Source organism: Seriola lalandi, unplaced genomic scaffold (genome assembly GCF_002814215.2).
Source record: "Seriola lalandi dorsalis isolate HSWRI2012SDOR001 ecotype SW California unplaced genomic scaffold, Sedor1 jcf7180002053772, whole genome shotgun sequence".
In the NCBI taxonomy this organism is placed as follows: domain Eukaryota; kingdom Metazoa; phylum Chordata; class Actinopteri; order Carangiformes; family Carangidae; genus Seriola; species Seriola lalandi.
The window spans coordinates 351125-376000 of record NW_019524325.1 but is presented as its reverse complement, the minus strand read 5'-3'; the positions used below and the strand labels follow the sequence as shown (position 1 = coordinate 376000).

At 41.4% G+C, this 24876-nt stretch overlaps 2 protein-coding genes across 4 annotated transcripts in view; both read right to left on the bottom strand.

Annotated features, from left to right (window-relative positions):
- The window catches only part of slc2a4rg (SLC2A4 regulator), a 40037-nt gene extending 27397 nt beyond the window's left edge, over window positions 1-12640 (bottom strand). For both annotated transcript variants that reach the window (XM_023401839.2, XM_023401840.2), the window contains exons 1-2: window positions 12172-12640; window positions 10332-10567 (exon numbers count right to left, since the gene is read on the bottom strand). In XM_023401839.2, the coding sequence (XP_023257607.1) occupies window positions 10332-10567; window positions 12172-12441 (506 nt within the window). In that variant the 5' untranslated portion in view covers window positions 12442-12640. The remainder of the gene's footprint in view (window positions 1-10331; window positions 10568-12171) is intronic.
- A 2131-nt stretch (window positions 12641-14771) lies between these two features.
- Window positions 14772-24876, bottom strand: part of LOC111651784 (uncharacterized) — a 39553-nt gene continuing 29448 nt past the window's right edge. For both annotated transcript variants that reach the window (XM_087172800.1, XM_087172801.1), the window contains exons 7-9: window positions 24084-24245; window positions 21646-21780; window positions 14772-18558 (exon numbers count right to left, since the gene is read on the bottom strand). In XM_087172800.1, the coding sequence (XP_087028926.1) occupies window positions 17998-18558; window positions 21646-21780; window positions 24084-24245 (858 nt within the window). In that variant the 3' untranslated portion in view covers window positions 14772-17997. The remainder of the gene's footprint in view (window positions 18559-21645; window positions 21781-24083; window positions 24246-24876) is intronic.

The window sequence follows — 24876 nt, the reverse complement described above, 5'->3', positions numbered from 1 at the left end:
TATATATATATATATATATATATATTACGTTTACCATTTACAAAACATGTTGAAATATGATGTTGGATGCAACTGCTCGGTCCCCCTGTGAGAGCTGAGCATTTTTTAACAAGGCCAAACCCGGGCAATGGTCGGATTAGGGCAGACTCTTTCTCCTGAACAGACAAACAAGCAGATGGAAGAGCTTGCCAGACACAGCTAGCAGCCCTGGCCCAGGGAAAGTCAAGCCTTATGTGAGTGTTTTTCTGTCTAACAGTCAGGTCTGTCTACAGCCAAGTCTCTTCACTCTCTGACTTATAGACACACAAAACAAAACACACACACAAACAAATAGTTTTTGAATATTAAATAGCACACATCTGCAATCTTTGTAGCATTAAAGTTAAAACATCTACAAATCCATGGCAACTAAGCAAATTCAATCTGCTGATGAAAACTGTGACATATCATCAAAGTTCTACAACAAGTGAGTAAGTGGACCTGTTGCTTTGGCAACTACTTCCCCACAGGTCATAAATGAATCAGTCAAGCTTAGTCTTACAAAGTTGCTATCTAAATTTTATTTAATAAATCAATGGATGGAACTTAACTAATTACATTAATCTTTATCTTTATGAATCTTTAACATCAGCAGATAGAAAGTAGCCAATTAGGGCAGTTACTATTAGGCAGGTTTAAAGACTGGGTAATGCTGTTTGGACAGTAGACAGGAGCCTTGTGTTAAGCTAGTGAGACTTCAGAGGCTTAAATCAGATCCAGCTTCAGAAATGCCAACATACCACTACACCACATTCAAACAGTCGAGATGTGCAGACATGCACGTACTTGGCACCACACGTCCCCTTTGGTGCATCTACATCTCTAGTAAATCTGTTCAAATGTAAGGGAACTTACGTGACGTCCCCAGAGACAGAAACAGCTGCTCAGCATGCATATAAAATGTGTAACAATCCCTGGTTCCCCAATACTGTAATGCCCTTACTTTCACTTTCACTGTTTCACCCCCCCTTCTCTCTCCGTCTTGGTCTGACAACCTTACAGAACAATATTGTTGCCACTTAGTTACAGCCCATTTGCTACAACCAACATCTTGCTTACATTTCCTGTAATCGTGCAATGTGTGCCACATGTTAATAGTACACTGTTAAATCTAAAATAAAAGTGCATGAATGTGATGATCACATCTATAGGGCAACAAGTGTATGAGGGATTTTTTCATGTACTTTAGTGTCTTTGTGACTGACAGGATGCAGAGCATAAAGTGATGAAACTGATATGAAGACACTAGTGAAAAGTTAAAAAGTAAAACTGGAATTTTAATAAATCCAAATTAAGCTTTAGGTTTTTAATGGTAGACTATATATATATATTTTGCAACCATTTTGCAACCATGGTGTTGCTTGGTTCAAACTGGATTGGGGCAGATTGGACAGGAGCGAGGAAAAGCTAAAGCTGTTAGACAAGACACTGGAGATCAGCTTCCATTTGCATAAATCACAAGAAAGACAAACTTCATGAAATATGTCAGGCTCGGAGGGAGTACAACACTGATTATTGTGCATCAACAAAACAACAAGAAAAAATGTGAACATTTGCGTGTCAGGATGAAAACCAAGTGTGGGTGGAAATGCAGTTCATCAGAGATGAGAGAAAATTACCACATTGTAAAAATTTCCTGGGGTTATCTGGGCAGTGATCAGGGCTCTACTCTGCACCTGACTGAACAGCTTCACACACTCAATGCTTTGTGCAGTGGCATGTTGGTGCTGGAAGCCACCACCACTAAAATTAAGCAGGGATACTTTCTACCTCTCTCCATGCCGGAAATCTCTATGTTATCTTGGCAGCAGTCAGAGGAGTCCAGGGGTGTGTGTCTGAGACTACTCGGCTCAAAAAACCTCTCTTGGCCAAAACACCTTTTCACAGTGATACACACTGGGTTTAAGATTTTAAATATCTTTTTAATATTAACTACAGTAAAACTGAAGACTAATTTTAAACTGAGCTGCAACAATTAGTTGATTAATCAATTAGTCAAACTTCAGAAAAACTAATTGGTTAAACAAATTATTGTTTTATTATGTATTCATATACATATATCATTTTTAAGCAAATATGACACACATTTGCTGCTTTATCTTTAAGGTTTTGCACTGTTGGTCGAACAAAATATGACATTGAAGATGATTATATGATATGACATATTTATCTTATTTTATTTATTAATCAAAAAAACAATTAATTGATTATAAAAATAATCTTTAGTTGAAGAATTATTTAAACTAGGATGAATTATTCTGCCCTAATTCTAATTAAACTTAAATATATAGATACCATCAACATACTATGAGATCATAAAATGTTCAGACCCATTTATTTTTTTCACAATTTGTTATGTTGCAACCTTATGCTAAAATCGTTTAAATCCATTTTTCCCCTCATCACTTGAAACTCAACACAATAAAAATAATAACAAAACATAAGTATTCAGATCCTTCCAACAGGACAATTGCCCTAACCCCACATCCCAGAAACACAGTAGTGTCTTAGGGACAACTCTGTGAATGTCCTTGAGTGGCCCAGTCAGAGCCCTGAGTTGAACCCAATCGAACAGCTCTGGAGAGACCTGAATATGACTGTCCACCAACGGTCTCCGTCCAACCTGTCAGAGCATGAGACGATTTGCAGTGAAGAATGGCAGAAAATCCCAAAATCTATGTGTGCAAAGCTAGTTGCATCATACCAAAGAAGATTCAAGGCTGTAATTGCTGCCAAAAATGCCTCCATTAAGTACTGAGTAAAGGGTCTGAATACTTAAATCAATGTGATATTTCAGTTTTCCTTTTTAATAAATTTGCAAAAAGGTTTAAATATCTGTTTTGGCTTTGTCATTAGGGGCTAATCAGTGAAGACTGATGAGGGAATAAACAATCTAAATGATTCTAGCATAAGACTGCAACATAACAAAATGTGAAAAAGTGAAGGGGTTGGCTCAGCAGAGCATAGCAAACACTTTGTTGAAGTGTGAAGGGAACAACATTATTAGTGGATCAGTGTGAAATGAAACCTGATTACCTCACTACAGAATGAAAAGTGTGTGTAAGAATTTAGGTGCGAGGATAAAAAAAAAAAAAAAAAGAAAAAAAAAAAGCAAGCTAATCTGTTCACTTCTAGAGCTACTTTATTGCTTGTTTTGTCCTCCGGCACTATTTGTTAGAGAGCACAAGGATAAGTCATTATCCCGGCCCACAGAGCTCTATTGTTACGGATGTGCATATCTACACACACACTTAAGGATACACACAGAGCATAGGGGGTTTATAGGAACTGGGCCCACTAGCAGCCTGGGTGTGGTATGCTGTTTACAATGGTTTATTCAAGCTGAAAGTTAGAAATGTATTTTAATTAAGTTGCTAGCTGTATAGCAGCCGTTCAATCTCTGCAGGATGTTGGCTTTTTATTCACACTTTGATTTACCCAATCCTTTGCAGGCCCAGGCATTTTGAAAAGTCACTGCCCATTTTACTTAACTGTGAATCAACTGGAATGCCAAAAGTTCAGTACAGCTCTCTCTCACAACTAAACTAAAAGACAGGGCACTTGATAATCCTTTAATTACAAATGAGATCATCGACATCTGACGCACCTCAGGATGCAGTCAGAAACCTCAGTGAGAACTGTATTTTCCATGTCCTGCATATTGCCATAGAGAGATGAAGGTAGCCATGATGTTTCATGTGCTACAAACACAGCAAAAGGGAGAGAAGAGGAAATGGTGGAACAGAAGAGGGGAGAGGGGAACTGTAGTCATATTTGAAAATTATAAAAATATAAACTACATAAAACTAATGGTTGAATGTTCAGCAACCTGAATGAGAATAAAAGATTTTAGTTATTTCCTAACCAAGAAATAAGGCTAAAATAAGTTTTCAACAAAAGACAAAAGATAAAGCATATTCAACTAAATGCTGAGCACTAATACAAAAGCAAAGCACTGACATCAAAACAGATGTCGGACATTTAGCTCTGCACACACAGTACAAAGTATTAAGCATTTCTCAGACTTCTTTCTGTTTGCAGTCTGGACTGAATTTCACTGCTTGTCATCAACAGACTGGGATGACTTATGATAGAGTTGTGCAAGGCACAGTGCGTTTGTATGTGAGGATATTTATAAGTGCAGTGATTGAGCGCAGGAGAAAGCAAAACCCCTGAAAGTAAGAGCTTACAGGACATTTTGAAAACAGTTTAAAAGGCTTATTCTCAGCCACCAAGGATCTGGTTTTGGAAGCAAATTCACTGGATCATTGCACAATACATTCGAAATTTTCCTACTGTGTTGTGCCGATTGTTCTGCCACAGTGAGAAGTAATAAAACAGGAAAGGTTGATAATTGTTAGAATCTATGTCTTAAATGTATAATTATATTATCTAATCATCTGTGTAATGTTAAGAAAGTGATGCTTTGAACTTGTTAAGAAAGAGTTAAGAAATATTTCTAACCTAAATCAACCCTTGGCTTGTGAGTTCGATGTCTGCAAATTTGTGATTTCACTGCCAATAGAAACATTGTGAACATTCCAGTGATGAGTATGCTATCAATTTCCAACCTTATGAATGAAGACAATCACTGAAAAGTAGTGGAAATTAAATAATGTCATATACATGCTGAAGATGTTGGTTTATGAGTGTTCGAGGAAAAAAAAAAAGAAAGAAAAACACGGCAGACAGATTAGAAGTGACATTATTTTGTATAGGAACGTGGAATAATCCTTCCTGGTAGAGAGAGAATCAGCATTGTTCAGAGGACTTCATCTCCTTTGGATTGAGTAGGATTTAGCCTGTGTCCTTCAGACAAATGGGCAGAGGGCAAAAGGCCAAGAGAAACGGAAAATGGGATGTATGGAAGATAAAACACATAAAAATAGGAAGGTGTGACTCGTCACGTCAATTCAAGGCAAAAAGCCCAACTCACAAGTCTCTGCATCCTGTTGCTGCTCTGATTTTATTCTGAAAGTCCTGACTGTAAGTTGTGATTCAAATATTTCCACCACTTTGACGCTTCTTTCGAATGTTTGACCACACGCCACTATAGAGTGCTGCATGGATTATGTATTTTTGTAGGTCAACCAGGAAGTTAGCATCACCCTGGTTCCTTCGACATAAAGCCAGTGGGATTTGGATTATTGCAGAAAGTAAGTGTTGTCTCTGTGATGAAGAAAAGTTTATTATACTTACACGTTTTGTTCAGCACAATAATCTTCACACACCACTTTTATGATTTTTGAAGCTTATGCTAATGTTTATGTTATAAATAAAGCTAATGTCAAGCTATAAACAAACTAGACCTCAGTTGCTTGACTTCAACATCACCACCACAAAGCTTCCAATATTAGTCTCTACAAAGTCTTTCCTCTGTGAAAGTTAGCAACAGTTTGTAAGAGCACGAGTATAAACACAAGGCTGTAAAGGTGGACCTTTTTACCGTAATGCCGTAGAATAAAAACGTCAAAATGTCTTCAGCTTGTTTTGACGACAGACCTTATTTCAGGCATCAAACCTTAAACCCATCGACTTTAGGGCAAGGGAACCAGAGGTGCAAAAATTCAAACTTATTCAGTTTATAAATTGTGTCACATCCAATCACACTATTTGCTTAGTTCATATGGAGTATTTGTTTGGACAGCGCTGTTATTTATTTATGAGTGCTATATGTAAGCTAAGTATTCTTATTAGAAAATTCAGTCTCTGATAACCAGCTATCCCTGGCTCGTTTCCCGCCCGGAGGCAGATTTCTTGTCCCAAAGACAGGCTGGAACTCCAAAATCTTGGACTGCAGCTGTCGACGGTGGTTCTTGTTCTGCTCTGCTGGAAAACTTGTACATGTCATGCTACTCCAAGCTCACGAAGCCTGCAGAGCAGAATAACCACTGCTGTTGCCAGCTGCAACAGGCTAGGTGTTTAACAGTTAACAGTGGGCTGGTTAGCAGCATTAGCAGCAATTTACACTATTGTATGAAGCTCACTACTGACATACCTTTATAAACAATACTAGCAAAGTAAACTCTGACTTCACTGTCAGGAACTTCTTAGGCACTTTTTTAAGCTTGTCAATAGCTCAGACATAGAGAGAAGGATATCAAAGGGAGTGGTAATAGTTGTATGAAAGATCAAGAAAAGTTGTAGGACGGTTATGATGAAAGATGAGGAGAAGTTGGAGAACAGAGGGGAAAGCCGCTGTAGCAGAGCAGCTGCTGTCGGTATGAAGAGCTGGGTAGAGGGACAGAAAGAGCGATTGAAGACAAGGAAAGACAGTTGACTGTGGCATCTCTAAATGCTACTGAGGCAGAACAGGAGGCCTTATGTAAGTGTCTATTAGTGTGGGTGAGCAAGCGATAAAGCATTTTACTGCAACAGTGCCAGAGCTGCGCAACAAGAGTTTCCTTCCCTCTTGATAGTGTTTCTTGCTCTCTCTGTCCTTAAGGGATCTTCCTGGAAGACAGATGTACACAATACAACCAACATGTAGACTACTAGTCATGAAACATTATGTGAAGATTTATAATGTGACATATATAATCGATTCAAAACATGCTGGAGCCACTTCTAACTTAGTCAATGTAAAATTACTTCTGTAACAGAGCAGACTGTTACATTCCTTTATTGCCTCCTACTCTCCTCATCACTTATGAAATTGATTTTGCCTCTCTTCTTCACTGCATAAGAGTAGATGATTAAAGTCTCATTAGGGCATTGTACACAAGCACACAGCACATTTTTCACCCATTAGCCAGAGCTTCTTCTAGAGGTCCTCATTACTGTGAAAGAATGAATGATTCAGAGTCTGCTGCGAAGCTGCACCCTGAAATTAAATTTAAAAAATGTCTTTGATACTAGATCCTCACTCCTCCACACACCTCTAAGTCAGGATACAGTAAAGCTGCAGTGTTAGATGATGAGTTGTCCGCTACAATCTTCTGAGGTTATGAACTGTCTATGCATCAGCTAACCCAGATCTTGAGGTTGACCTAGAAGACGTGCCAGATGCCTATCTAACCCCCACCCCAGCCCCACCATCATCCCCCTTGCATACCGCCATTCATTGAGGATGACCTTTCACCCCTGCCTGTGTCAGTGCAAGAGTCTTAACCTCTTATGGTCTGGAAGGGAGAAAAAAGGCTACATGGAAGCATGAAAATGCTGCATCAAATTCAGATGGAATTTTGCAACTCATGATAACACTGCCATGAAAACACGTAGAAGCAAATATGGTTTATATGGAAATACAAAAGAAAACAACCACCTGAGAAAGGAGCAGGCTGCTCTACTCCAGAGACTGTGTCAGCAGTCTGGAAGTGGGTTAGACATCCCAGACAAAAGTGGGGGTGGGTAGCTGTTCTCCTGACTCTGACCTTCAACAACCGGCTGTAATGTCTCCTTTGGGAGTAGAGAATTGGTGGTGGGGTGGTCGAAGGGGGGTGGAGAAGCGGTGCGCTGCCTGCCTGCCTGCCCTGCCTAAACCCTCCCAATGACTCTAAGCAGACAGTCAAAGGCTGGGCAATAATTATGTTAAAAAAAGAGTTGTCTCTTCCCCGCCACCAGCGACCCCCCTCACTGCAGTTGGTTGCTCTGGTGTCTTGTTTATGCCGATTCAGTTTTTTCTATTCATGCAACCCCACTGTGGTGACAGTGTACCTGACCAAGGACAGATAAGAAAGAAACGCTTTTCACATCAATACAAAATGCCCCATCCCCTCATCATTTCGTCACACCTCTTTTTTTCATTCAAACTAGTCTTTGTTCTGTTATCAGTGCACTGGATCCCACACTGATTCGTATTGACAGGTAGAACGAGCTCTGCTACAAGGGTGTGAGTGAAAGAGAGACTTAATCAGAGACAGAACAAGAGAGACACACACACACACACACACACACACACAGGCAAGGTTGACAAGACGGGTGGGAGTGCAAAATATATGGTGTAGGTTTGAATGTCTTTAGAAGAATATGCAAGTGTGAGGGAGGGAATATATTGGTTCCTCCTCTTTCTTCCTCCAAGGTCTTTGCCCAGGCTTGTCTAAAGGATAGTGACCTACTTAGCAGCATTTGCAAAATGACAATACAAGGTGTGAATGCACTGAAAGTTGTACCTGACAAACAATAGACAAGTGATACAGTGGTTAATGTAAAACACATAGATTTGAGCAACTGTTTTATAGCTAAAGTCTCTTTAAACATATCTAATCCTGTAACACAATGGTGGTATTACGTACGCTGGTGGGGAGCAAATGAAAATAAATGGTTTTGTTGGCATTATCCAAAGCAGGGCACAGAGTGCACCAATGCACAATCAGTCACACCCACATGCACAGATGCGCAAACACACTGGGATGGTAAGGGCAGACCTGCCACCGTGACCCTTACTTGGAGGAAAATAGTTGCTTCATACCGTTGTCTAAAATTGTACTAGTGTAGTATGACTGTGTAACTTGGTGAAATTGTTGCATTTTGTTCTAAACAAAGTAGCAGCTAACGTGCCCTTTTCAAAGTGCTTTTATAATTTGTGATGAGCACCACATGCACATATATCTGCATAACAATCAGAGCTGGAATGGGTTTAAGAACGTTCACCTAACTGAGTGAATACGAAAATGATTTAAACCAAAATGTGAATTATGTCTAAGAAAGCTGATTGTTTCATGGTGAAAGAGAAGTGAAGAGCCTCTTGTCACTAACTACAAAGCAAAAAAACAATTTAAGCAGGGTAAAGATAGGGATTTAATCTGACACACTGTTATATAATGTTATGCAACTTATTTTAGCGGCTGTGCAGTGTCAATGCAGAGTTTGTCATTGTGAGAGCAGTCTGCTGACATTGATGTCATCATGCTGAGGAAAAGACATGTTTCATATGTGGTGAAGACGTGGATGGTGAGGTGAGAACGACTGCTTTGCTGTCTGTAGTGGGCAAATGTGCATACACACTCGTACATCCTCTCACAAAGTGGAAGGTTCAACATCACTTGGGTTTAAACGCATGTTCAGTCTTGCATGCTCCCCAGAGAACCTCCCTCACATCATACATGACCACCGGCATGTGAAATTCATGTGATGATGAGAGAAAAAGGAAAGGAGTAAGCGTGGTGTTTTTCTATTTAGCACACTCTATTATCTATAATATTAGTATCCTAACATTTTAAAATGATCATATACTGTGGCTCGGAAAAAAGGGCAAAATGCCTCCATGCATCTTTAAAAAAAAGCTGCCTAGTTTGTAGATACAACTGTACTGCCACCGGATAGTTTGTTAATGTGTAAGCGGCAACGTGATGCACACAGTAACCAATAGCTGTGTAAAATAAAGGAAAGAGTGCCTAGGCACCGCCTGCAGCCTCTCCCAGTCCTCTTTACTGTTACATAATCACTTATCAGCTCACTATGCTTGTCCCTGGATGCATTTTCTGCTTACGCTGTGCGAAACAGTGTGTGTGTGCGTGCGCATATACGTTTGCTCAAGGACTATCTGTCCTGAGCACAAATGTGTGTGTGTTCAAAAATGATGTGAAACAATGGGAGCAAACTTTAACTGCACTGCATGTGAGACATCAAACAAAACACACTTTCACACAACAAAGTTCATCTTCCTGCCTGACATAGAGCGAGCACATGACGCTGATAAATCCACTAGCCTTAGTCAAGCAAGACATTGAAATGCCTGATCAGTATAACTTTCCAAAACATAGTGAACTGATTCATCAGTACATAACACCAACATACTGTAACTATCTTTCTCTCTCGTTTCCTTCCGTCAAGTGATTGGGCAATCCTGGCCCTCATCTCAAGCTCTGGCTCTCTTAGGGCATATTTCAAAACTATTCTGGATGGAACACCAAACATGTGGTCAGTTGACCAGTACACCCCCACACCATTCATGCCCAAACCACTGCACAGTTGTAGCCAGGGGGTGAATTCCACTTCTAGTCAAGACTTTGTTAAGGAACACAGGTTTGGTCGAGTATGAAAATTGCCTGTGTTGATTATATATAACACCACAAAATCAGTGTCAAATCAGCTCCTGGACTGGGCTGAACAGAATAGAGCTGTGCACACATAAATAGGTCTGGTAGTTAACTATGTGGGGCTGATTACACATCTGCCTGAAGCTCGTGTTCCGGTGCCAAGCCAAAGTTTGAATTCCATCAAATGACTGCATTGCTTGGAGGTGTTGCTTCTCTCACTTAACATGCAACAAAAGAGTAGAAAGTACAATTAACCAAAGATAGAGATACAACAGGGGTTTGTGATAGTGTATGTCAGCAGCCACTCTGTACCTGTTTCTAGGTACAGGGATGTGGGAAGAGGGGAGGGGCTGTCTTTCTGTCGGCGGTACGTTCTGCACTTGTGCTGCCCTGAAGCTGTTGGCCAGCTCTGCCTGTTTCCCTGGGTTGTTGATGTCCAAATGCATGAAGCCGCCTTGCAACTGCCCTTTTATGACTGGGCAGTGAGTGGGACTGGCCCTCTTCAGGATCCCAGTGGAACCAGTGTCTTTTTGGTCCCCCCGGCCAGTCTAGGAAATGAGGCAAAAGCACATTAAAGTCAATCTATCATTTATATGCCAATTACTAGTGTGCCTGCATCAGAAACATTACATCTGGCGATACTGTAGATTTCTAATTTGATTCATAATAGAAATCCTGAAGTGACTTCATCAGCAAGGCAGTGTTATTTGGAGTTCAACTATTTGTCTTGAATAAACAATAGTAGAAAAAGAAAGCAAATTACTGAATCTACTGTCCTTTCCCACTATACACGAACCTTTGGGAACCAACCAAAAAGAAGCCAGTAACAGGTTAAAATACAAGTAATACTGTCAACACTTGATAAATAAATAGTAAATTTGTGAGGATGATGGAGGAAGTTACAGCTACTATCTTCTATTTTGATTTACTGATTTCAATTAAAGTCTTACTCTGCCAAAATAATCAGCAGTCTAAAATGTTTTTTTTTTTAAATGTGAAAAATGGTATTTGCAGTTTCTTAGAGCAGATGTTGGTGTCTTAAGTTTGCTTGGTTTTTGAAAACATCAGTCTAGAAGTTCAAGATTTTGACATGACAAAGAAAAGCAGCAAATCATCACATTTGGCAAGCTGAAAACCAGATAATGCTGGCCATTTCTGCTTCAAAAATGACTGAAGTCATTGGTTGGTTATCAAAATAGTTGCTAATTGATTGTCTGTCAATCAATCCGTCACCTTATTGTTGCAAAACAATATTCACTCAAATGTTCATTCAAAAACCTACCCACCTAATAGAGCTTTAGTTCATATCTACTGCCAGGTATTGACACACTTCAATTTAATAGAAACAGATTCAGCAATTCACTGAATTTTTTTAAATTCGATGTTGACTGATCCATAGGTGTGGCAATTCGCCATCTATGCATATTTGATGTTGCGGGGTCAATTAGAAACTATATGACATGAATAAATTACTGACCCTGCAAAGAGAAATACAAATGGGCCACGAAATGTTGAAAAGGTAATGCAAAAAATATACATTCAATGCAAGTATAAGTACGATGCAAACGACAAGCTGCTGCATGGAGGGGAGGGGGGGGGCATAAAAAAATTCTCCCAGGTCTTTTTTACAGGTACATATTACTTATTCAGTCGTGTGTAAGGAGCCGGGCCTCGCTGTGCAGCCAGGAAGCCCTTGTTGAAGCTCCACCCTGAAGTTATGGGGGGAGGGGGTTAGGCTAGTAGTTAGAAGTCCCTGCCCCCCTTTTCTGTAAACTTTGCTCACAGACTGAGCCGCCATTTAAAGCCGTTTGGATGCGACGTAATTGCTTACGACGAAGCTTTGACAGAAGTCGGTGAAATTACTGACCCTTTGCAGAGCTGGGTTATGAGTTGTAAAGGCGGTACTGAATACACAACGCAAGCAACATAATATACAGTAGTTGAGTCTCGTGCCACAGTCATATTTCAACCGTTAAAATGTAATAACGACGTGTGAGAACCGTGTAAACTGTTAAACTTTTAACTATACGACGTAAGGACAAGTTCACGTTACATACCCAATGTTATATGTATATTGTAACTTGGCTGTACAGTTGACTTTACCGGTTAATGGAGTCGTACGTGCGCACTTAACACGGCTAACGACACTTACTTTTTCCATGTGCAATATTTGACCACCCGGAGACAGTCCGTTCCCTTTTGAGGAGGTTCTTTCGCCGTTCACCTCCGCCGCTGAGCCCACGTCCACTACGAATTTGTAAAGGACGGGCCCGTGTGTGTACACCGGCATGGGACCGTTTTTCTCTACCGTGGGGACCCGGGTGTCGTGGAGCACGGAGCGGCCTGCCCGGCAGGAATCCACTCCTCCAACACCGACCCTTGTCCCAACCGACGACTTCTCCAAAATATATCTGGAATCCATTTTCAGACAGGGCGAGTGGAGACTAAAGAAAGAAAACCAGCTTTCTATAGATTTTAGTGCAAACTGCGGGAGTTAGATACATTTATCAGGATTGTCGCGAGTTGATTGGAATTGTCTGTGTCTTAACTTATATTCTAGTCTACATGTAAAGTTTTCCACCACCGCCGCCACCACCACGACCCAGGATATCCAAAAAGCCGCCCGGTCAGGAGGATAAAAGATTGTTTTGCCTCTTTCCTCCAAACGAATGCCACGCCCCCTCTACTTCACTCCCATTGGTCCGTTGCATACATAAACATTACATTTTGGCACGCGTCCACGTCGAGGCGGCCCCTGATTGGCTGCTTTCACCTTGCCAATCACTGTTTTTTTCTAAACCACGTAATGTGGGTGGAAGACAGGAGGGGGCGTGTCGTACAGTTTACCGGCCGGTGTCTATCGACGATGAGCCGGTCTGCGAAGCAAGCGAGGGGGTAGAGCAGAGGGAAAACAGCCTGCAGGCCTCAGCGGCAAACTGCGCATTTACGTTTCTGCAAATCAAATGATGATTTAGCGGATCCTGTTTAGCCGACATGAACTGCACTTTGCAACCGTGTTATTATCAATGAAGTGAGCCTCTAGGTCCGATCGTTTACTCCACCACAAGTTATAAACCCAATTAATTATTAGAAGTGTAAGCTATTCATCTTATAGCCTTTTTTGTTATATGTAGAACTAACACAATAGTGTCTGGAAACAATAATCAGTGGTGGAAGAAGCACTGAGACCTTTTAAAGTCACTGTATTAAAAAATGCTCCGTTACAGAGAAAAGTCCTGAATTCAAAATCTAAGTATTAGTGTTGGGAATGTTATTTTTAAATGTAATAAGTAATGAAACTGTTTTAATTACTTCATAAAAGTAATGTAATGTATTATATTTAATTGCTTTTCAGTATCATTTGAGGGGCCCTGTAGAAATTTCACAACCTAATGACATCTCCAAGTTAATATTTAATGAAAACACAATGCTGAATTAAGTTAATGAGTATTATTAGATCTCATGCCTATCACATATCTGACCCTTGTTGTGAAGATATGCCAAAAGAAGACATTCTTGCCAGAAGATGCAAAGCAACAGAATCAATGTTACTGAGTATTACCATTAACATTTACTTATAGTATCAAAAGTAAAAGTATGCCTTATGCAAAATGCACCACTCAGAGGCACCCATATATAGAAAGAATACTGAACTTAAAAATTGAGACCCAGCCACTCCCCTCTGCCCAGTTTCCTGCCTGCTGGACACTCCGCCCCTGCACACACCTGTTCCATTTTACCTAATCATCCCCTCTGTATATACACGTCCTTGTTTCCATACACCAGTTGTCAGATTGTCTTCATACTCACTGCCAAGCTCTCAAGACCTTAGTTTGCATACCTGCTCAATTCTGTTTGCCTGCCTGCTTCTGCCTGACACCTGTTTGTACCGTTGTACCAATCCAGTAAAGACTCATTACCTGCCTTCGTTGACTCTGTTGTGCATTTGGGTTTTGTATTTTTTGAAACATGACATTATTATTGGAATATTAGTGTGCATTTACATGTAAGCAGTATTTTAATGTAATGGAGAAGAATGAAGAAGCAGAAAATGGAAATATTCAGGTAAAGTACAACTACCTCAAAACTGTACTTAAGCATAGTTCCTGAGAAAATAAACTTGGTTAGATCCGGCCAGTGACAATAACATGAATCCCTGTGCAAAAAATAATGCAATCAAAGACAAACGCACTGCATCCAAGTCTCACATCTAAGACAATTTTGAGATCCCATTTGTGACTTGATTGCATTATAACATGGACAAAATGACAGAAACACCTTGCTTTTGCTTTGCATTTTTAGGAAAATTGCATTAGATGCTTCACAAAATTAATATTTTTCATATGTGTCCACTTCCTTTAGATACACTGTGAAAAGTGCAGACCTATTGCAAAATATCTGGCTGACTAAACGGTTCCTGCCTGACCTTTTTTCAGCAATGTTCTTCCTCTAGAATTAGTGATTGGTAGAAACATGACATTCATGAACATGATAAAACAACAGGTTTTTTCTTTTATTTCAGTTGTTGGGGACATCTCATTGTTCCTTTATCTAACCTATTTCTGTCTGCACAGCCCAGCCACTCTGGTTTATTGCTTAATTTTACACAAATGCATTTTACTGCACACTGCATTTATTGCAAAGTACAATTATTACTGTGAGGCTGCCACAGATCTCTAACAACTGACACCGTACTGTTGCCTGGTTTGATACCCTGTAGAAAGCAATAAGACTGCAGGCAAAAGACAAACACACTTTATAATGTGCCACTTTATTAGAAAAGTAAAAACTCACTTTAATATTTTATGAAGGTTAATATAAAACATTACAATCTTTTGCATATCTGCACTGTCACTATGTTTTATTATATTTACTATTTTTAAACTAAACCCTGTGCTTTAAGAACATACAACATTGGCTACAGCTGTCACAGCAGTATTGGCCCATAATTATATCTGAAGACAATTAACAAACAGCATCTGTATCTGCATGGAAAGCATGAAACATTTTGCGTCCACAAAGTACAATGTGTCTGTGATAACCATCTTTTTTTCTTTTTTTTTTTAACAAATATACTGTATACTGTATGTTACATTGGAACAACATCAGAACAGCAACAGAGTATTATACACATTTACATCATCATACTGTATTTGTGCAATGAACATCTGTCTCGATCAGTGTTCAACAAAATATATCAGATCAGTGCTTTCTCTCAGAATAACAAAAATGTGACACATAAAGTGACAGCCAGAGAAAAAGGATTAAGTGTGATAGCAATTTCCAGCCAGCATTGTCTAAAGGTGGCCTCAACAGAGCTTGTTAAGCGTCTCAGCTGTTAGCCATTTCTCATATCAGACAGTAGTTGAGCCGTTGGTTCCTCGTTGATATCAGACTGGGGTTGGCCTGACCCGTAGCCTTGCCTTGCTCCCCCCCCCCAAAAACCCCATATAACTCCCTGATTCCCTCAGAACTGGACATCAAAGGCCCCTCCCCTGCACAACGAGGGAGCGATGTGAAGCAGAGAAAAAAGAGGTCTGTGTCGGTTACTGGAGGATGAACACAGCTGGGGGAGGGAGTGTATGCAAGGGCTGACCAAGTGGAAGCAAAATGTGCTTCCTCCCCGAAACTGGAAACGCACATGGCTCAATGTTGCAGTGTGTAAGTGTGTGTGCGCCTGACGGTGTGTGTGTGTGTGTGTGTGTGTGTGTGTGTGTGTGTGTGTGTGTGTGTGCACGCACGCAAACACAGTATTGGTAGGAGGAGGGTCCTTTGGATCCGTGTCCATTTGCGGTGGTCCTCATCTAGTTTTATACTAGCTGTTCTTCATCTCCCTCCCCCACCTCTTTCACTCTCTCACTCCCCCAGAGGGGAGGATAAACAACGCTTGGCCCTATTTCTCTACCCTCCTCCTCCAAGTTGTTGCTTTGGAAAAACTGAATGCTGCTTTGCATCACATGGCAAAAAAGTACAACAGAAAAGATCAACAAACGAGATCAATTAAGTACCACAATATTTGTTTTCATCTCCACACATTAAAGCATGCACTTTTTTGATCAAGCAGGAAAAATTGCACCAACAACATAAACTTACTGTTTTCATGGCAGTGGCATGAGCTATTTAACCAATGGTATTGTCAGTAGGTAAGAAAAAATAAAGAGTGCATTAAAATACAGAGTGCATTTAATTTTACATACTTTCTGACACGGTAGCATTAATAAATTAATGTTACTAACCTTTCTAAACCCGTTTTATCTTTGCATGGTTGTCTCACAGTGAGCTCATTCTAATGCCTCATCTCTCAGCCTGTGAGCAGTTTGTATCCCTCTCCATCTCTTATCTTTATGCCCATTTATTAAGGCTCTAATGTTTTGTTTTCTCCCTCTTCTTTCTGTTTTAATGTTCCCCAAAGCTACATGGGAAAGACATTGTTTATCATGGAAGAGAACAGAGGCTGGAGATGAGGGTGGGCAGAGGGCGAGGGGCAACCTTCCAAAGGACACTCGCTGGTCATTTTTATGCCCAGCTCTTTATTTTTCTTGGAGTCCAAGCCTTCTGTTGCTATTTCAACCACCAGACTTAAGTCTGTTGAGCTGGGGGGAGCTCTGGCTTTGACTTGAGACCATAGAGCGAATCAGAGCTGTGTTTGGAAATGCCTTTTATGGCACGTTTATGCACATTTAAAGCCAACCAGTCCTGCATCTGTCCAGTGCAAAATAACAATGGTCATAAAGTCAGATGTTTACAGAGCCCAGAAGACATGACATATTAACTGTCCAGGATGAGGCATCCTGTGTTATTTTGGGCTCTTTCACTTCCTTATTTTTTGAAAATATTCTTCTCTCATTTATCCCAGTAATACAGTAAAGGTCTAACATTGTGAAATCTGTCACCCCTATCACTCTGGGGAAATACTTGCACAACCCACTCAATGCCCATGACCTGATCACTTTACCCTGCATGACTCTGCCCAGTCTGTGTGTATCTGTGTGGGGCTGTGTTGGGGTGTGTCATCATGTCTCTGGCTACAGATGTTTGTCAAATCTGAGCGTGGATTTTAAACTAATCTCATAATGTATGTGAATCTTACATTATTGCGCAAAAGTCACTTTTTATAGTCATCATGAGGGCTGTTACTGGTAAATGCTAATAAGTTCAGTGCACATTGATGGTCATTTGTGAAACGGGGACAATAGCATTCAATTACCTCTGTGTTTAAAGAGGCCTACAAATTATAGGCCTAAGTTTGAACAAAGCTCCAAAGCAATGGACCAGTGAGCACAGAGAACCTGTTTCAGATGTTTACTTAGTGAGAGCTAAGCACCGCAAATCTCTGTGACATCCATCTGCTTATATTTCATAAGTCCCTCCATGATGAGGCATATGTGTGTGTACGTGTGCGTATATGGGTGACAATAGCTAACAGTGTGCCTCATCGTACTCCTAATATAGCCAGCTTCCTTGCTACTACTCTCCGTTTTCAGGTGTGTGTTTGTTGTGTTTTTGAATTCGCACAATGCATGCACATTTCTTTTGTTACATATATTAAAGTGTGTTTTCCCTCAGGTTGTGAGTTACACCACATACTCTTTAAAGAGTACAGTGTTCATATAAAAATAAAGATATTATGGAAAATGATGCACAAACAGGTGAGTATGGTCAGTGACACAGTAAGTTGAAGATGTATATTCCAGTTTTCTTTTCTTTGTTTTTTTTTTTTTTCCTTTGTTAAAATGTATTTGGTCCATATTTGGGCTGGACTAGGCTTAGGCTGGTTCTGAAGTACAGACCAATCAAGGGAAATTTGAACCTGGATTAAGACCCTGTTTGTACCTGATGTCAACACAAAATGGATCCTCATGTTGTTTGTCTATAGAGGGCCTTGTATCTATGTACAGCAACCTGCTGACCGGTGAACAGAAAGATCCCTTTCATGACTGTACCAGAGGGTTCTGGGCCGTTTCTGTGTGTCACCCAGCTACAGGCCAGTGACGTACATCTCCATCCCGTCATTGAAGGTGAAGATGGTGGTGGTGCTGGAGCTGTTGCCCCCTTGTTTCACATCGCTGATGGTCTCATAGAAGTTTTCCCCACCGGGCAGGCCTCTAACAGGCAGGGCGGTGGGTCCTGAGCCCTGAGGTGCCGCTGGCGCTGCCTGCTGTTGTTGTTGTTGTTGCTGCTGCTGCTGCTGCTGCTGCTGCTGCTGCGGCGGCGTCTGCTTCTTTCTCTTCAGAGTGGCATTACCCCCAGCCGTGTTGTTATTGGTTCCCCCCTGCTCACGTTTCCGGTGGGTGTCGATAGTGGCGTACGCAGGGTCAGACTCGGCCATTACGCATGTGGGCCAGGACCTGTCTCCTACCGGCTCATAGCAGGGTTCCTCCTGGGAACGTGCCTGGCCCTGGACTCCTCTGCCTCGGCCCCGGGAACCTGCGTTTCCTCTCTCCCCTCCAAAGGAGCGTGGGAGGGTCTTCGCTCCATTGTTTTCCATAGGAGGTTTCTTCTTCTGGGTTTTACACACGATGGAGTAAGTGTCTGCAATCTGAGAGCACACACAGAAGGAGAGGAGGGTATGGTGTCAGTTAATGGCACTGAACTACAGTAAAACTCAATCCTACAGTCTATGGGTGACAGCTCCTGAAATAGAAGGTGACTGTTACTCTGCTTCATTCACAGCCTTGTTTCTATAAGTGAATGCCTATAACCAAACTGACACAGACTACACATGCTATACTGTGCTGGGATTGACTGTATCACTGTTTCCCACCTTTAAGCCCCAATTCCTGAATTAGCTCCGAGTATGTGCAGACTTTCCATATGTACAGTATGTATTTGTGCATTTCTGTCTCTAAGTCTTCCAGACATAAAGGGACAATATGTGAATATGAGAGCAAACTTATGACGCTGCTAATTTGATGTGTGAACATGGTTTGTGTGGGTGCGCACAGTACATTGCACATGTGTTGACAGAGCTTGCTCTGTGCTGTAATCTGACCTATTTTGACAGGGCAGGATAAGGCAGAGTAAACTGTGTTATCAGTCTGTTGAGGTCTAGGCAGAGAGACAAAGTTAGCTTTGCAGTGGATGGACCTGTTAAAATTTCACCACAACTGCTTTGGCAACAGAACAGCAGGGTATGGTGTGAAAGATCTGGACTACAGCCAACTCGCTGAGGAAAAAAACAAAAAAAACAAAACCTGCTCAGTGTTCATCAATGGACTTTGCTCACATTTCAGTTGCTTCAATGAAGCCTATGCACACATTTATGTGACTGTTTACTGCAGGTGTATGCATGTGTCCGTGAAGACAGTGTCTATGTGTGTTTTCTGTTTGTGTGTGTGTGTGTGTGTGCGCGTGCGATTACAATGAAGCATGAAAGATTTGATAACTAGGACGCACAGCTGAAAGGCATGTGTGAGGTCTTGTGGGGAATTCAGATAAACCAGTGCCGTGACCTCTGGCATTTCTGTGTCAGAATTCCATGAGGGAAGCACAAGAGCAGAGGATTGTGGGACATAGTCATGTTTACCTTCTGTGTTCACACCCAGACCAGCAGCTCTGTTCTAGTGGCCCTGAGAAACACTGGCTATGCAAACTATCTCCCTCTCCCTCTCCCTCTCCCACACACACACACACACACACACACACACACACACACACGAACACACACATATTGAGCTTGTTTTTGTTCTGCTCCCAAAAAACTGAAACATGAGAGCACACAGACAATGAGCAACACTCTTTCTGTGTTTGTGTGCTCACCTTACCTTTGCTTGCATGGTGCCTATATAATATGCGTCTTACATAAGAGAAATATAACTTTAGTTAAGTTGGGAAAATATGGTTAAAGTGCAAACCACTGTGACTTTAATTGTGAGTATCTCGCCCTCTTTCTGTCTCTGACAAATCTCAAGCGACACAGATACCCTGCCCCCACAAATCTCTTGTGCGACCTTTTTGGATAAACAAAGACCCTGGCGTATGCTACAAGTGTGTGCACACAATGTACAATGTGTGTGTGTGTGTGTGTTTGTGCAAGTGTGTGTGTGTGCATTTGTGCACACAGAATTTGCAGCTCTGTGCAGCAGAGGAAGGAAGTCACAAGATGATGGGGATTTCAAAACTGGGCTGCAGCTGTTGAGGAAGCCTGTGCACTGTATGTTTTCTTTTCTCCTCCCCTCAGCCTGTGCTTCTTTCTCTTATGTCTCTTCTGATACTGCTGTAGCTGTCTGCTCAGACCGAGGCGCTGAGAAGTCATATTTAATTCCTGCATACACTGATTATCCATGGAAACACAACAGCATGCAATGACTGATGCATCTGTGTGTGATCAACTTCATGAATAGCAAATATGGCACAAGTTTCCAAACGGTCTGCGAGCAGTTGATATTCATCTGGTAAGACATGCTTTGCGCAACGTGATTGGTTGGGGAAGGCAGCGCCTCCTAATAGCCACAAAGGGAGTGGAGCAGAAGGAGCGAGCGCCAGAGGAGAGGAGGAGATTTAGGTGGGAGTGGAAACTCAACACCTTTTGACGGCTGCAACTGACAACCTCCAGAGGATACAAAGTATATGGGCAAGTTAGGGCAACAACAACCTATCCAATGGAAAAACACAGCAACTAAGGGAGAAAAAAAGTTTGAAAAAGAAAAAAAAAAAACAGGGAAGAAAGTTACAAAGAAAGAAAAATAAATTGAGAGAGAGAGCGGGAATGCAGTCAAGGCCAGCTGCGCTGTGTACCAGTCTGATTTGCAGAGGAGGAGTTTGACTCTTGAGCCAGAGAGCAGAGACTTAACCCCTTAATCTCCACATACAGCAGCTTCCAAACTTTTTAGCTCAACACTGGCTTAAACAAGAAACTTACCAGCAGCTTAAAACTGGTCAGTAAAACTGCCTTAAACTCAATAGATAGATAGAGACACCCCTCCATCTACTCAGAATGACTCCCCATGCACCCCAGGCATGACAGAAGTTCCCAAACGGCTTGTAACTCTCTCAGTATGTTACACTGTGTCCAGCAGAGAGTGAAGAGAGAGGTACTGACAGAGAGACATATTGCGTGTTGCTGTGTGTGGAAGCACATGTGGTGAGGTATGTGACATGATTGGTGAGTGCAGACCACCCCCCCATCACCACCAGATATACTCTACCATATATATATATATATATATATATACAATTAGTTCAGCTAGGGCTGATCACATTCTGTCTGCTTGGGCTGATGAAATAAAAGAGCTAACCTTTAACAGACTCATCTATTTGAATGCAAAATGGTGATTAAATATTCGGCAGCAGGAGATACTGATGTCCGATCCGTCTGGTGAGTCATGCGTTAGAGACAGACAGATGAGCGGGGGGCTGGGAGCTTGGGGTCAGGGGTTCAGGCAGGGGGTTGCGAGGGCTGGATGCATGTAACGTAACCTCTCGCTGTAAGCAGAAACCTCGTATGACAGGCAGGTCACAGGGCAGCGCTGTTTTGACGGCATGCCAAATCAAATGGGCACCCCACTCGGTAAACATGGCAGTCACAAATCACAGACGTGTCCATCTGTCTGTGGACCTTCCAGTCGTCCCCCCCCTGCCCCCAACTACTACACCACACACAAACACACACATATATGTATACTACCTCCTTCGCAGTTGGGGGAGATGGGTGCCCCTGTCCGTTCTCTACACGGGACGGAGGTGGGTGCAAAGTGATGATGTCATCATCTTCTGGAGGCTTCCAGATGTACTGCTCCCCATTGCCCATGAACACCGCCTCCTGGTAAACAAAATCAAATGAGGAGGTCAGGCAAGTACTGCAATCACAATCTGGAAGTCTTTGTGCAATAGTGTAGAAATATTTAAAACATGTAATTATATGTAATGACACTGTGCTGTGCTTGATTGTGTGTCTTTTTTTTGTTGTTGTTTTTGTTGCTTTCAGTGTGTGTTTGTCCTAAGACCTATGAGTTGTGGAAGTTTTCATTTGCCATGTTTGCTCAATAGGTAAACAGTGACCATGGTGTACAGCATGGGCGGAGGACAGATTGTGCATGTGTGAGTGTGTGTGTGTGTGTGTGTGGGAGAGAGAGCATTTGTTTTGAAGGTCAGAGGTCATGCCTGCATGAATGATGCACTGTGGGAATAATGTGAACTGTTTTTTTATCAAGTTTTGCCAGTATAGCTGTAATCAAAATTATTGACCAAACAAGGTTATGGTCATAAAAGTGTCACTTTTAATGCTTTTCGGTGATAAATGTCCCTATACCCACCTATGGTAAATGCTTTTTACTTCTCTTTTGCTCTCCAAGGGTAGCGTTAATGTCAAGATCCAAACAAACAAGTCAGCGAGTGGCACTGTCAAAAAGACAGTGGGCGTTGGGAACAGTCTCCTCAGCTGGCAGCTGTTCTGAAACCGGTTTCTAACTGGAATCAGATGCTACTGACATTACTTATCCTTTGTTGCCACAGCTGAATGTTTCTGTTACTATTAAGTTAAGTGTTAATGATCTTTGTATCTTTTACAAAAACCACCACAACGAATTACCAGAGGGCTTGTGCTATATGCAAGCATCAGGGAATGCCTGCTCAGTTGTTGAATTTTCATTAAGAGTTTATTAGTTCCTCATTATTCTGTGAACAACCTTTTTCTTTTATACGAATCCACACATTCAAAGATATCCGGCTGACAGACAGGAACACCCACCGACATAAAGACAATGTTGCAAAAACATATTCACCATTTAATGCTACTGGTCGAGGTCATTTTGGTAGTTTAGGGAAAACAATTGAAATTTGTGTTTTAAAATTTATTTAAAATTCTATTTATTAAAATTCTCTGTATGTTTCTATCTGCTTAATAATAGTTTAATATGAAAAACAAAAGAAACCTGGCTGCCTGAGTCAAAAATGGACGTAATAAAATAATAACCAAACAAGTAACTGCTCCTGTTAAATTTTTATCACAGCTGGTGATCAAAACCAATTAGACACCAATTAGAAAGCATGTAGTGGTGTGTGCACATACGACCAAGGATGATTAAACTTTTATATGCTCCTCCTGTGCAGTGTGAGTGAGTAATAGAAGCCGGGGCAGAGTAAATGGCTTCAACATGTTAACATTATTTATCCCAACACTGGCTGCTGGCTACCTGTTAGCCGTTTCTAGATGGACTTGCTGATAGACTCAAAACACACACACACACACACACACACACACACACACACACACACACACACACACACACACAGGCAGGCAGCTTGGCAGCGTGCCAAGCTCTTACATAATCCATCCTTCCACTCTTTACTCTGGCCACCGTAATAGCGTGCTGCACAAGCACAGTGCGAATGGGCGGAAGAAACACACACAGGCGCACACACATGCACATACACTCATGTAAACACACACTATCAAGGATTTAGCATACGCAGATTAAAAGTGCAGGTCAACAACAGGCCTGACATCCACAGCTAATGCAAAAATTGTCTAAACAACTATATCAATCTCTTTAATTCACTAACACAAAAGACAAAGGCACCTGTTTTATGCTCTGCCAAACACACATGCATGAAAAATAGATGTGTGTGCCAGCAAACCCACAGGAGAGGCTGATCACCATCCGATCATTGTACCTCTGTTTCCCTCTCAGAACTGCCCTAATCTGTGGCCTTGACTGTTTGTATACAAATGCCAGCTGGCACATACAACAACGTTCAAATACAAGACTAAATCATAAACCAGGAGTTATTACAGTTGGTTTATAAGTTTGTGAATTTTATCGATGGTGATTTTGTTCCAAACATTTTTTCAGAAACAGAGGAATATGTCCACACATGCATACATTGACAATAAATGACAATAATATAGTATAAATGTATGGTAAGATCTGAAAAGAAGACATCAAGTGACTAAAATATAAATAATATAAATCCTCCAATCTGAACACAGAGAGCCGTTTGTTTGTGGACAGTGCCCTCTGGTGGAGAACAGACAGACTTACAGTTTGGACAGGTGGACGGTTCGGTAATATTGTGCAATGCCTAAGGTGGATGGGGAGCATATTGAACCAATGATTGCTGTACCTTTGGGAAGGAGTGCAGGTGAAACGGCTCCAGCGGCTTGCGTGGAAATTCCTGACTGCGGTGTAGCGGAGGAGGGGCGGCAGAGGGTGAATCACTCACGCTCGACTGGCTGTCTGACTGGCTGTCGGCCCCGTTATTTTCCTTCCTGTTTGTCTTGTCAACCTTTAAGTATTGAGTCACCAGTGAAAACATTATACGTGAAGTTCTTTCAGTGAGAGAACGCAGCAAAAAGTCCACACAATCACGTATTTTTCCATCTCTCATGCATGTCAGAGGAGAATTTTCGATCTAAGCAGGAGATTATAAGTTAATACTGTCTTTTTTTCTCCAAATATCATACATTGTAATTCATGAGATAGTTTCAGTTTGATTCATTTTAATATTTGACATGATTATTCAGAGCCAAACAAGCTGATTGATGCTTCTCTATGTCTCTGTGCACAGTATAAAAAGTAGCCTAATTACACCAGCGTTTAGTTCAGTGTGACGCCTCTTGCTGCCACCCTCTATCACTGCAAAAAACTATGTTGCAATACCTGGCTTTTTAACCACAGTTGATCATATCACTCACTGCTCTTCTTGAGACTGATTACAATCACAGAAACACTTTTGTAGACATAAGATACAGTATAGCCACATGGCATGAGAGATAAACATCTCCTGTTACCACTGCAGAGACAGTCAGTACTTTCCAGCTAATTTTATCCATCATTTTTTGTTGACAATGTCACTTGACAATATACCTGTAGAGTACAGCTGCATGTCTGTGTCTGTATTAGCACAGGTTGCACTT